The sequence below is a fragment of the Diadema antillarum genome, unplaced genomic scaffold, assembly GCF_040938485.1.
Source record: "Diadema antillarum isolate AM-2024a unplaced genomic scaffold, OU_Dant_1.0 scf00000066, whole genome shotgun sequence".
Lineage (NCBI taxonomy): Eukaryota > Metazoa > Echinodermata > Echinoidea > Diadematoida > Diadematidae > Diadema > Diadema antillarum.
Genome location: NW_027270955.1, coordinates 1,079,278 through 1,093,480, shown reverse-complemented (window position 1 = coordinate 1,093,480; position 14,203 = coordinate 1,079,278). Strand labels below are relative to the sequence as shown.

Below are 14,203 nucleotides of genomic sequence, written 5' to 3'. Positions count from 1 at the left end.
ATCTCTTCACACTGTTAAATTCGAGCGTTTTAACAGTGTGAACACAGTGTGAGTCATCAATTCACAGTGTTACACGGAATATTACAATGTGAACACTCTGTGAAAACCAAACCACAGTGTGAAATCACACTCGTGTCTGTTAAATTCGAGCGTTCTTACATAGTCGACTATGTGACCACACTGTGGGACACTGTGCTCTTTCCAGTAGGCAATGAATAAAGGTGGCTGGAGTAAAATTTGAAAAAAAAGGAAAGAAAATTTAATGTTTCTCATCCAATGATAAAAGCTGAGATCCTTCAAAGTGAGAGAGAGCCGTGGTCATTGCACAGCCCGACGTTGATGTTTGAAATATAAAAAAGCGGTAATACACAAAGTAAACTGCAGCGTATTCGGTTGCGACTGGTCTTTTCTGTTCAAAATATGTACAATATCATATGTAGAATTGACTTAATTTCTTTGTCTAATTTCAGTGTAACTTTCACTCTTTTAGGGGGTTGATATTCCACCAGTTTTATTGTAGTCTGCATATACGAAAAGTGGAGTTTTCCCTAACAGCTTTAACCTGCCCCTCTTCCGACTCGCAAATCAAACGGGCAACCGTCCCATCCCGCATGATTTACCGCCATGAGGAGGTCTAGGGAGTAATACATCTAACCCGGGAAGGAAAGAATTATTCAACGTCCGAGGCCGGGGAGCGATGAGAGGGGAAACGCCATCAATAATCTTGGAGCTATATGATACCGCCCCCACTCGACTAACCTTATGCAATTTGCGATCTTGATCCGGTTTCAGTAGACGTACGTGTATAATGTTATAATGTACATCTACGGTATAGACCTTTATTTCGGATTTAAAACATTGTAGGCCTATTTATGTAGGCCATAATGGGGGCGGTGAGGGAGGCTTCCAAAACAAGAAGAAAAGATGATTCAATCGCCTATGAAATGAGTTAGGTGCATTTTATGCCAGTGCACAAATCAACTGTTGTTATGCAAAGTAAAGTACCCCACCCCGTTATGGCTGAAATAGACATTATTGACATAGCAGCGTCCAAATCGAACAGGTCTGTAGCTTCTCTGTTCTTGATGCGGGTTGTGTATTGCCTCCCCTACCCCCCCCCTCCTTCCATGTACTATCTTTGTAACCTATTTCCACCCTTTTTTTTTTCAGGTGAAAATTTGACATTTGTGAACATATCACGTGATCAAAGTGGGGTTTACGTCTGTGACGCAGAAAATGGAATCACCGGACGAGACCCCCCGGACAGTCGTGCAGTGGAGGTGGTTGTACAATGTAAGTTGGGGCAGTCAAAAGACCACTTTCTTGTGCTCCTTGCTTTCTTTGCTTGTTTGTTTGTTTGTTTGTTTTTTTCAAATAACGATTCTTTCTCCCTTTCTCCCCCCCCCCACCCCCCCCCCCTCCCCTGGTGAATTTACTTGGATAGTAGTGGCCAGATTATTGACGGCAATCACATGATTATGATCATGATAAAGTTATGATTATGATTTTGATTATGATTATGATTATGATTATGATTATTAGAACAGTAAAATTTTGTGAAATTCTCTATATATTTTTCTTATATCATTGTACACATGTGACATCATACACTGTAGTAGTCTTCCCATCCAGCAGTGACTGCGCAGATACTTTAAAGATTCATAACTTTTGAACGGACTGTCACACTTTCCCCAAACTTTCACTTATATGATATCCTAAATGTAGTATCGCTGATGGGTATTGATAATTAGTGGAGTTGTTAGCCTAAGTTCATGTTGCTATTGTTGTTGTTGTTGTTGTTGTTGCTGCTGTTGCTGTTATTGTTGTTGTACTGCTTCTCTTCTCTGCCTTTACAGATCCACCGGAAGTGACGCCTACGTTCACGGACAAACGTGTCGGCCCCGGGAAGTACATCTTGTTGCAGTGTGACGTCAGCGCCGTGCCCCCCGCCAGCTTCTACTGGATGAAGGACTATGTGAACGCCACGCAGGATTCGCAAGTATTGCAGAACAGGTAGCGGCACGCGCGGAGTGCACGCTTTAAGAATATTGCATCAGTGCAATATACACTTGTTCCCTTGTACACTTGTAAAGACGATTATTTCCGTATATATGTGGAGACTCCTAATTTGTGCTACTGTTCTGTGACTCCTACACAATGACGTGCACACATTTTACACGACGAACGACGAACGTCCACTACTCATTTTGAAATGCTTTGCCTTCATCAGGTTTTCGTGTAGAAAGAGGGTCCTCTATTTCTATTCGTGTGGAAAATAACCAAATTGCAATCTAAACACATTGTTTCCGTTCATATATCGACAATATGATTGTCACAGTATGATGTTGATATATTTCCTTTCAAATGAAATGGCAATCAACGATGTAAAATGATATACTCACACGTGAGCATGGGGATTGTACTTGTCAATTCAGCCATATTATTTATCATCATTACGTTGTAAGCTATTAACGATGACGAAGACACTAAGTGTCTTCTTAATCCATTGAAGAACGTCATGTTTGGGTGACTACATACATTCTTGAGTGTCAGAATCCAATATGAATACGAAATTAGGGATGAGAGGATCTGGTATTTTTTAGTTAATTAGTGACCCAACTTTCCTATAGTTTTGCGTTACGTGTTGTTTCCTTTTATGTTTTGTTTTGTTTTGTTGTTTAGATTATTTTTTCCTTTCTTTTTTTGTTATCAACCTTTTACCTCCTTCCGTTTTTAATCGAGACTGGTCTTTAACGTAATCAAGTGAACCACTATCCTCGAAGTTTAATTGTGATATTGCAATAGGCTACTCATTTACGTCCAAGGGTTACAATGTAAAGAATTGATGAAGCCGAGCTATAGCTTTCAGATCCTTCTCATAACATGTATACCAGTAATTAATTTGGTATGGATATTCTTAGCTTCGATTTTGGTTGTTTCTTTTTCATTTAAACAAAATTGTGAGTACTATGTTGTAACTTTCATTCAAATGACTCGCGAACAATGAAGGAACAATCAAGTTTGATTCCCAAAGATGCTATGCTGATATCTTTCCTTTCAAATATGAATACAACGTAGGCCTACGCTATCTGATAAGCCTTAACCCTAAAAGGGCCGGGCTTTTTTGGCTATGCTCAGACCGGGGGGGGGGGGGGGGATGGATTCCGCCCCCCCCCCCCCCCCCGAGATCTCGGCCATCGGTGGTGCGATCGCGATGAAATTTTGCATGCGTGAGACCCACGTCATAATCTACAAGATTGTGTCATAAGATTTTTTGAAACAATCAATTTCTCATTTTAAAGATAATATAAAGTTTTGGTACCTCAAAACTTTCCCTGAATTTCCTTGTCTTACTTTGTGTTTCTGGTTAAAGTACCTTTCATATAACTAACACTGTGAGACTTACTCGCCCCAAAGTGCTCTCATGTCTTAGTAATCATGCAATAATGGTTTCGTACAATACGTGTATATTGATTGTCGCGGTACCGCGTCGAGTCAAACTAACGGCTCGTTCGAATTTTTCAGAGCCCGCTCTGCTCTGGTACGAAACCATTATTGCATGATTACTAAGACATGAGAGCACTTTGGGGCGAGTAAGTCTCACAGTGTTAGTTATATGAAAGGTACTTTAACCTGAAACACAAACTAAGACAAGGAAACTCAGGGAAACTTTTGAGGTACCAAAACTTTATATTATCTTTAATTAATTAATTAATTATGCAAATTAAGCTCAAGATCATATTTTAGCCTAATTAAAAGCATTGAGAGTCTAATTTTTGATCTGTAAATCTGTTTTAGCATATTGAACAATATTGTACATCACAAAAACTTCCAAAACTCATTTCAATTCTTATGTATTTTATTGTTTTCAGAATTTCTTATGTATTTCTTTGTTTTTCAACTTTTGTTTTTTCTTTTTTTTTTTTCATTGGAAATTGTCACTGACCACTTTTCTACCATAATTAGCACAAAATTAATCAATGAAAGTGATTAATTGTAAAAATAATCAGGTTTTTATGACTTTCATGACAGAGCACTGTTTTCCATAGGAAATGTACACAAAATCACAAAATTGTGTCCGTTTTGGGGCGACATTCCGTTACAAAAATGGGCGTGGCTTCGCAAAAGTATGCGCGGACGTCACAAATTTGGTCTCAAAAGTTGCGCGAGACTTAACTGAACAAAGTCAAGAAGCCTCGCGACGAGGCCTTCTCGCGTTACAGAATTATAGCGCGAAACGTCGACGAAGTCGATGAAGGGTAATTTGTCAATTATTTGCAAATCTTAACTTATTGGTCAGCTGTATGATTATTCATGGTAGGTGAGATGGTTGAACCTTATGATAGACAGTTATTGAGTCACAGTTCATCCCTAGCTACCAAACAACGACAAAAAAGAGTCTTAATGTTTTTCTCGTTCTTGTAAATTTTCTCCTCTCATGAAATAATCCTTTGAAACAAATTGAAAACACGACAAAAAGTCGCTATGCTTTCAGTCCCTGATTTTTTTCTAACAATTTCGGAATTAAAGACTCGTTCTCTATCTCTCTCGCTATCTTTCTCCTCGCATGGGCTGTTAAACATCTGGCGTCGTTCATACTAACACGTTCTCTTTCCATGCTGTTATGTCGTTTTTTTTGTATGTTGGTTTGTGTGATACTAACCCCATTTCTCCTCTACCTCCGTCTCCAATTCTTCGCTCTCCCCGATTCTACTAACACGCACTCCCGTGGTAAAGGATCCCCTTGCTATGTTTTGACAGCTATACTAGGCAAGTAACATGATTTCTATGGACCGATCCGATCTATGGCAGCAAAATCCGCCATCTTAACTGCGGTGTCCCATGCGCGCACGCATTATGTGAATGCATGATTATTATAGTACATTGCGCCCGCCGCACCCGCCGCAATGGACTGCATGAATCATGCGTTCAGCATACGCGTGTGCGCTTGGAACACCACAGGAATGGCGGATTTTTTGCCAGGACGGATCGGTCTATAAAATCACATCACGACCCCTACGCGCATGCCTTTCTCTCTCTCCAAGAAATTGCACAATCTGAGCATATCCTCTTTTATTTTCCCTTTTTTTCCTCACTTATCATCAATCATTTGCCTGTCCAGCAAACAAAACACGCTTAGTGAGTTACTTTAAGGCATGCTTCAAGATATAATTTCATAAGACTGAAGAGAAGATGGATGCATTTTCCTCATAGATGGTATATTATTTCTCTTTGATGTGGAACGACATTAAGTAATCCTCTTTTGTTTCCTAGTCGGCTCTTATTTCCAGTCCTAAAGTTTTTCGTTCTATTTTTCTTCAGTTCAATTGAAACACGCTACCGAGTTAAATAGCAGCAAATGATTTCAACTTTTTGTGAGACGAAATCATTGTACATTCATGACAATGTATCGGTATTTTCAGCGACGATTTCACACAACATTGAAAGTGTCATGAATAGAGTAGAAAATGTGCAACTATTGAGAAAACTTTTTTCTCATTCCCTCTACATTTTGATAACGTTACCCTTAAACTGTAAGCATCAATCTATATCAAATAAGACTCCCTTGGTCATGTTGGTCTTCTATAAAACTTTGCCAATCCTGTACATACTCATTATTACGTTTCTTTTCATCCACAAAACGTCTCTGCATTGTCCCCTTCGCACGGTTTCTTTTTTTTCTTTTTACTTGGCGGCAGACAGAAATGTAACTCTTCCTTAGGCTTCCTTTTTTATTATTTACTTTACGAATTCGTCGGAAGAGAGTGTAAAGACTCACACATTGTATGTACACTACGACATGCGGTATTTTCCTCTTATTATCTTTTTTTAGGGATCACGAACTTTCAAACCACGTAATGCACGAATAAAGAACGCTTGCGCCATTTTGTATGTTTTGGGGATGTTTTTTTTTTACCGTGTTAATACCTGTCGTCATTTCGTCACGCATTATATAAGCATGAATTCAACTTTGTGTCTTCCTCACCGCTAACCTTGCATCTTGAACTAACACAATAATCTCTTAATGGGACTAAGCATTTCATATGATGAGACGAATGGTAGGGAGACGCTCATGCAGAACAAAACATTTACTAAAAACCTTGTATTGGACAGGCTTGTGATCATTTCGCTGAACCCAAGACGAGATTACGGGAATTACACATGCGTTGCCTCCAATGGACTGGGAACAGCGAACGCCACCATAGAAATCAGTGGTGAGTCACCTAAAGAATATCACTTGTTTTAGTTGTTGCTTGAATTATGTTTTTTTTTTTTATTTCAGTCAATTTTCAGGAGTTCGAAAGTACTAACCATTAACCTTGATAACAAAATGATCAATGGGGAATAAAGTTTCTTGGTTTCAATGTAACGATCATATTCAGGCAACCTTACATTTCCCCTTTTTGCTTTGTGGACAAGTTATCCGTTTTAAACCTGTAAGTTAAGAATAGCCCTACCATCGAAGTTGTGTCGACGATATCGCCGGAGTTGACTGAACTAATTTCTCTTTTTCTCTCTGTCTTTTATCTCCTATTATTTGTTTTTATGCATTCTTTTATTGTTATGATATAAATACACACTCATACATTACATAATGATTTGTTTTAGAGGCCACCATCACAGTAAGGCAATAGCTCAGATGAATGCCTCCAGCAACTTTTTCTTCAAACACCTTTTCACATTTGCTTCCTTTTTGTGTCCCATGGACGCATAACTTTGTGATGATAAATTTGATTCATTATGTTCATGTGCAATCACGTAGGCTTTTTATTGTCGCTATACATTCGGTTTATTAACATTTTCGTTCATTGTATGAGAGAGTCACAGCTCATGCACGTAAAAGATCCCGCTTCATTCATTCATCGCAAAGAGCAGGGTGTCTAACCCGGTGAAGTGGTCCCACCCCACATCCAACTGGACCCCATGGAAGACCAGCTTAGTGTAGCTGAATATGGGCTATCCAGCCATCTTCACAGATGGAAACTCAACAACAACAACAACATTTGTTTTAATAAAATCGTCAAATTTATGTCTAATCAAGTTAGATCATGTCAAATATGTTTTTTTTTTCTATTTCCTCGTCCGCATCTTAGGGCGCCCATATCCGCCCAAGGTGACGAGCAGCCAGCTAAGCACGCGCCGTCACACGTACACCCTGCGGTGGACGCCGGGACAGAACCAACAGGAGGCGCTGCAAGATTCCATTAGCATCGTCGTCTACGATATACGCTATCAAAAGACGTGGATAGAGGTATGACATGATAACCTGTGGAAAAAGGTGGAAATGTTTCCAGAATCTTCAAGTGGGGTCCGACCTGGCAGAAAATCCGCCTAAAGGACCTACTGCGTAGCTTTGGTCCATTAGAACAAGCGCGCACACGTATGCTGAAAGCATGATATAATCGCAGCGGGCGCGAGCAGGTCGCTATAACATGCACTTGCATGTGTGTGCGCATACAGGGCCCTGCAGTAAATCCGAATTTTCTAATAAATAGGCATAGCTAATGTAAGGTGGGAGCCACCTTTTGTTAGGACCACTTTATTTACTTTGTTTTTGGATATCTCAACCACTTCAAAACCTATTTTCATCAAATAAAGTTTGAATTCGTCTTAGAATTGTATGATGTTTAATATTCATAAGTGGTTTTTAATTGTCTCGCAGAAAGTTAAAATCTGAATCCACCATCTGAACTGAAAGTATACCATCCCTTTAAAGGTTCTGTTTATCTTTGGGAGCAGTAATTTAAAAAAAAAGATGTTCAAGATATCACATTTGATGCATGTGTAGGTCTGCTGTATCACAAAACATCCTACCATAGAAAAATGTTGCGATAAAGCCTAAAATATAAGGAGAAATCAGTATTTTTCTCATTAAACCATAACTGTAGACGGTTTAGTCTAGAAACATTTTTATCATAACTATTATTCACATTTTGTGTATTTAACAACACTTAACATCAATTATAAGGATTCAAATTTTTACAGTGTTTGTTTCTATCCCTAACTCACATTTGAGAACTATTTGAAAGCACTAACGCTGGGTATTTGTTTCTTCTGCAAATGGTAAATCATGCCTTTAAGGTGGAGCATAGTATAGCCATGCCAAAGTTTTAAAAAGTAAGCTGGCAATATCATCAGGTAATATTATGCTACACTACATCGATACAACGATTAAACATAAACTGGCAACTTGTTTATAGATTACAAAGAAACTGGGTGATGGAGGTTATTACTGAACAAGAAAGAAACAAGAATAAATGGGCTTCTTTATTGTTACATGACCAGGACGAGTCAGCTGTTATAAATTTTATCATTATCATTATGTTATTGCTTATCACCTTCCTGCTTCCTCTTCCTAATCCCCCTCCCCTAATCCCCTCTCCAAATCCCTAAACTGAAGATGGAAGAAGGAACCAAGCGGGTCATGTACTACCCATCCGAGCCTCTACTCGAGTCGGTTTATCCCATGCAGCGGGGAATGCCGCAGAGTTTCGTCCTACGTGACCTCTCCCCGAACAGCACGTACTCGGGTACGATCTCCGCGAGGAATGAGTACGGCAGCAGTCAGCAAACGGCATTCCGCTTTCAGACGAGACTCGGTACGTTGTTGCTGGGGAGTAAAGGTTTCGGCACACCGAGCACGGCAACGGCAACGGTCCTGTTTCTTGCTATGGTGCGCCAAACGGAACCATGTCTGGTTCTGTTACAATATCACTTCCCCGCTAATAATTTGCTGCAAAATAAATCTATAACTGGTGATTTGTTGCTCTTGATTTGAACATAAGAATAAAATTTTGGATGATTTTATACCGAATTATTGATTGTTTTAACAGAACCAGCTATGTTTCCTTTTGGAGCACCATAATATAGCCAAAAGGCGGACCGTTGCCGTTTCCGTGCTGTGTGCCGAGGCCGTAAAGCTAACAAGGGCCCTGTTCCACTAGCATGGTATCTATACTGAGCGACAAAACAATGAAGACAAACTTGGGTTTTGATCAGGTCTATGTGAAAGAATACATAGACATTCAAGGTCTATTCTAGATTGTGGTAGGGTGCGTATACAGATATTGTTCCCAAATGGCTCAGTGAAACGGTTCCTTACTTCTGAGAACTTATTGATCCCAAAATTGTTCCTGTCAATGATCCGTCGAATTGAACTTAGGATGATATTAGAGTTAAGTGAACATCCCTCTGGACTATAGGCCACTGCATAACACTACTACTTCTGGCAATTGTGTCGTACAAGTTACCGCTAGCCTATTGCTGGACCAACGGGACATGTGAAAACCTGTTTTTAGTGTTTGAAGAGGAACAAGTATGAATCAAGAAAAGATACCTTTTGAGATGTTTCAAGTTACAGCAGGTGACAAATTTTACGTTCAATCAAAAACATTGAGCTAACTTTTAAGAAAAACGAACGACGTTAAATCCTAATAAGACAATTACGAAATTGTTAAGAAAATCGGACAGGCCATAAAAAGGTAATGAAATGTTGCATGTCAGTCGCCATCCACTTTTCCAGCATGTCCCTCCACCAAAAAGGCTAAAATCCAGGAAGAGTTTTCTACACTCAGTACAACCCCTGGATGGCAATCTCCAGAGCTGCAGGATAGAAGCCTGGTCAAAAGATCTACAGCAGAAACCCCATAACCTCTCTTTTGAGTCAAAGGAATCCCTCCCAACAGGTGCCAGCGAGCCATGGCCAGATTGGCGCTGATTGAATCGCCTTAGAACTGGAGTTGGGAGATGCAAAGCCCTGATGCAGAAATTGGGATACGACCATGATGGATCCACCGAATGCGACTGCGGGGAGGCTCCCCAGACAATGGAGCACGTACTAAACTGCACCTGCTACCAGAACCCTGTACATCACATGATCTCCACGATTATACCCCACGTGCCAGAGCCACAGAACTCTTACACCAGAGCCTGTGTTCCGCAGTGGCTGGAAAAGTGTAGCGACACGAGAGAAGAATGTCTTACATGGGAACGCCTACAATTGAGCTAATTTGCATTTAAAGTACAACCAGCGCTGGTGTTTGACAAAAACAGGAGAACTTAAAAACTCCTCAACTTTATGGGCGAGGGGGTGTCGTCTATTTCCAGGGAAGTTCCACCATTGCAAAATCAATCTGTATCTGTCTTAAAGTGAATTGATATTTGTCACTCTTTGCAGTGGAACTAGACTTACTTCCAGCGTTCAGAGGGGGCCGACGCAAGTCCATCATGGACGACCGAACGAGAGAATGAAACTTTATATAAAGCCCATCTCGCACAGTGCGATTTCTTGCGATACAATAGGGAGCTTTAGATTTGCGGCGCGGACGTTTGAGACTACGAGTGCGTTGGACGTTCTCCTCTCTCCCTGCGTCGTGCTGAAAAGTAGCTGATTACGCTGGGACGCAACGTATAAAAAATAAAATGGCGCCCCATTATGATCGGTGCGTGAAGTAGCTCTCTACGTGGTGAATTGAGCGGACGTAAAAATAGCCGAGAACGCGTAGTGAAAAACTCAGACGACGCGAGCTATAAATAAATCGACTTGATGCGCGCTTCTGCGCAGGCGCAGAACATGTTTTTCCCTCTGAACGTCCCCGTCGCGAAAATCTAAAGCTCCCTAATGTCGCATCGCAGAAGACGGCCAAATGTCCCACAGTGTGAGGAGCTCTGTTTCCCAGACACCACCCAGTGGCGGTGGCGGATGGGGAATCGGGTTAGGGGGTTTAACCCTCCACCCACCTTAGCAAAAAACTAGATCCGCCCCTGCCCATCGTCTGTGGAACTAATTGCTCCAGGGTGCCATCAGCTCACTCACCTTCAGCTGACATCTTTCACGAGAAAATTAGACATCTTGTCTTTGGCAACTAGTTGTTTTTCTAAGCTAGACTTTTTTGGAATTGTACAAAGACCATCAAATATAATTCATTTAACATTTATAAACGGCCAAGACTTTCTGCATTAATGAGAGGAGGGGAAGAAGAAGAAGAAGAAGAAGAAGAAGAAGAAGAAGAAGAAGAAGAAAAGAAGAAGAATAGCTTATCTTATAGGCTGAATCACTTTCTTCTCCACACTCTCGTTTCCCTACAGAAAACGTGAGAACTACAGTGGCTCCCGAGGTTCGGCGCCAAACAACGGAGTCAGGTAAGAGTCAATGGATAGTGCTCTGGCTGACGGTCTTTACTAATATATAGTGCACTCCCGTTATAACGAACACGGTTACAGCAAAATTCCGGTTACAACGAAGTAAAAATTCAGGCCACAGCATTATCGGCTTTACATGTATGCATTTTCATTGTCTGTTTGTTCGGTTTTAACGAAATTTAGATGTAACAAAGAAAACTGCCGGTCCCGAGGACTTCGTTATAACGGGAATCCACTTGATAGCAAAAGGCATTAAGCGCCATTTTTAAACATTTCAAAGTAATTCCATCATCAGATAGAGGGAAATAAAACCTTTCCAATGATGTCTCACTTTGTAATTTATCAAAAAGTTATATTCTTGAAGTTATGATTAAAATATTTCATATTTCCATATCATTTTCTTTGCTATTTCGCAGCTTTAATCGCAATATCTCAAATTAACAAAAATAGAATAAACTCGATTTGCGATCAAATTCTTCATTTGTTCATTATTATTATCATTATCATTATTATTATGATTATTATGATTATTATAATTATTATTATCATCAGTGTTGTTATTATTATTATCATTGTTATTATTATTATTATTATTATTATTATCAGTGTTATTATTATTATCATTGTTATTATTATTATTATCATTAGTAGTAGTAGTAGTAGTATCATTATTATCATTGTTACTAAATTCCTATTATCATCATTATAACTATACTACTCTTTCTAGTTGTGGCATGGTTAGTGTTTTCATCATCATCATCAGCAGCAGCAACATTTCTCTTTTACTTTTAAATGTATTGCTTCCCTGCAGTGCAATCACCGATTTACTTTAGTCTTTGGTTATAAATTAGGTGCCACCAATAGAGTAAAAGATATACATATCACAATTGCCCCATATTTGAAGGGATATGAATCCTTGAAAATATGACAGTATTATACAAAATGAGAGTCATCGTGCGATAAAAAATCATATTCACGGGTAATCTCCATTGGCATTAAAACTATAGCAACTTCAATTGGTGTAGAGTTTATCGGCGCACCCCCAAATTTTGTTCCTGTTCATGTTGTGTCGAGAGAAAATCCCCATCATTATATATGAAAAGACTTTATTAGAGAGGATAAAATCAAACAAAAAATACGGAAGAAGAAGCTGCTGAATTGAAGTCGGATACAGAATAAAAGGTTTGGATTTACAAAATGATTTCACTCGTTTTCACGAGACAGTCTCATTGGTTACAATTCTCACGCATGTTACAAATTATAGATTTGCTTTGACACGTCAACAGTATCTCAAGCATCATAGATCCACCCTAAGTAAATGAAAATGAAAGTATGGTAACCTCATTTTCTTTCACATTGCTAATCCTTTTGCTAGTTAGATCCTAGTTATGTGATGTGATATACTGTGTTCTGAAACAAATTCCATCTTGGAGGCTATTCAATTCAAATGAAATTTAATTTCCAATAACACATGATTGTTGTCGATACAAGAGGCCGAATGGGTGAACGCAGCTGCGCTTCTTTAAAGAAAGCTTAGATTATTCGAAAATGTCAGAAAAAGTCATAATCCTATCACTTAAGATGTCTGTCACAATATGCTTAAGATAATAATCGTTTTGTACTTTTTATTCTCTCTAAGATTACAAGCCGGGAACATGGGTTAAGGACCCGCCAAAACCTCAGGTCGGTGGATGTGCCGGCAAAGGAACGCCCTCTATCGTCGTCGTGATTACAGTTCTTATCATTTCCATCCTTCAGTTTCTGCATTGATACTTTGAGAGAAGTAAATTTGTCAAACGGAATAGACAGGGCCCGAGCTTTGATTTGATTGGATGCTGGAATGCATGCGTCTTCTGCTTGGGATATAGACATTTCGAACGATGTTTTTACACAGAAGCAGTGCGAGGATATTATGAACAGGAAAATTGCGCCTTTCACATCAGAGCCATACGTCAGCGTGCGTGCGTTTTGATTTTCTTTGCCAAAAAAGGAGTACTGAAGTGACAATGGACTATGTAGCCATGCCGTATTTGTTTTTATGTCAGTCACGTGGTTATGACTGGTGAAAAGGATCATCGCATGACGTTTACAGCCACTCAGCTAGTGAATAATGCGCAGTGTAAACGTAAGCTCTAATGACGGATTGCGCCAAATTTCTTCCTTAGTCGAGCAGACAGGATTAGTTCAGTAAGTGCTGACGTTGGACGTGGGAGCCAGGCTGAACGCTACGTGCCATTTATTATGAGTGCGCATGTAGCGTTAACTACGTGTGTACATAAGTTGTATATTTCATGAAAGATAATACACGTGATATATTTTGTCCTCGCTTAATGTCACTACGTGTCTTAATATACCCCCTTTCCTCTCTCGTTTGTCGTTGTTGTCGGGAATTTGTGAATGACGACTTTTGTTTGGTGCTGTGAATTTTACCGGCGGATACCTACACGCATTCTCTGCAGAGATCTGCGAGGAGAGAATGTGAAGCGGTTAGTGAACTGAAGGTGTCGTCGTCTAGTGGACGATAGGCATTGCACATATATGGTTTGCCACAAGGACCTGGGTTCGAGCCTTGCCTCGACACTCTATTTCCCTTGTGAGCTAGATAACACCTCGTCTCTAGCTAAAGCTCTCCTCAACCTCTGGTGTATGTGATATCTTGGGATTTAGTAGGTGAAGTAAAAGTCTTCTTGGAACGCAATGCTCTCGAACATGTAGAGCGAGAGTGGGCAGACACAAGCCGATCGAATTTCGTTGACGAGTCAGTGTAATGTATAAGGCTCTTTAAAACGCAGCTACGTGGTGGAAAGCCGCAGTGTAATGAATAATTCTCGTTATCATTGTTACTCTTTTTCCCCCACTGTAATCACTCTTGGAACGAGCATATCATTTAAGAAAGGTCGAAATCTTTTTATGATAAAATAAGCATTGTACGTGATCATTCTGGTAGTAGATAAAGAAATAATTTAATGCAAACACAACACACCCCATAGTGGCACATTTCGGTAGTAGGATAGTAAAAGTATTAGGTTGATTTCGTGTTTGCTGTAGTCAAATTTCTTTG

The 14,203-nt window shown here is 39.8% G+C and overlaps 1 protein-coding gene across 1 annotated transcript in view; it reads left to right on the top strand.

Moving 5' to 3' along the window:
* The window catches only part of LOC139716500 (MAM domain-containing glycosylphosphatidylinositol anchor protein 1-like), a 62,146-nt gene extending 49,234 nt beyond the window's left edge, over positions 1–12,912 (top strand). Inside the window, exons 7-13 of the mRNA XM_071628041.1 lie at positions 1,171–1,293; positions 1,857–2,013; positions 6,115–6,215; positions 7,095–7,252; positions 8,402–8,600; positions 11,089–11,142; positions 12,782–12,912. Of these exons, the coding sequence (XP_071484142.1) occupies positions 1,171–1,293; positions 1,857–2,013; positions 6,115–6,215; positions 7,095–7,252; positions 8,402–8,600; positions 11,089–11,142; positions 12,782–12,912 (923 nt within the window). The remainder of the gene's footprint in view (positions 1–1,170; positions 1,294–1,856; positions 2,014–6,114; positions 6,216–7,094; positions 7,253–8,401; positions 8,601–11,088; positions 11,143–12,781) is intronic.
* The last annotated feature ends 1,291 nt before the right edge of the window (positions 12,913–14,203 follow it).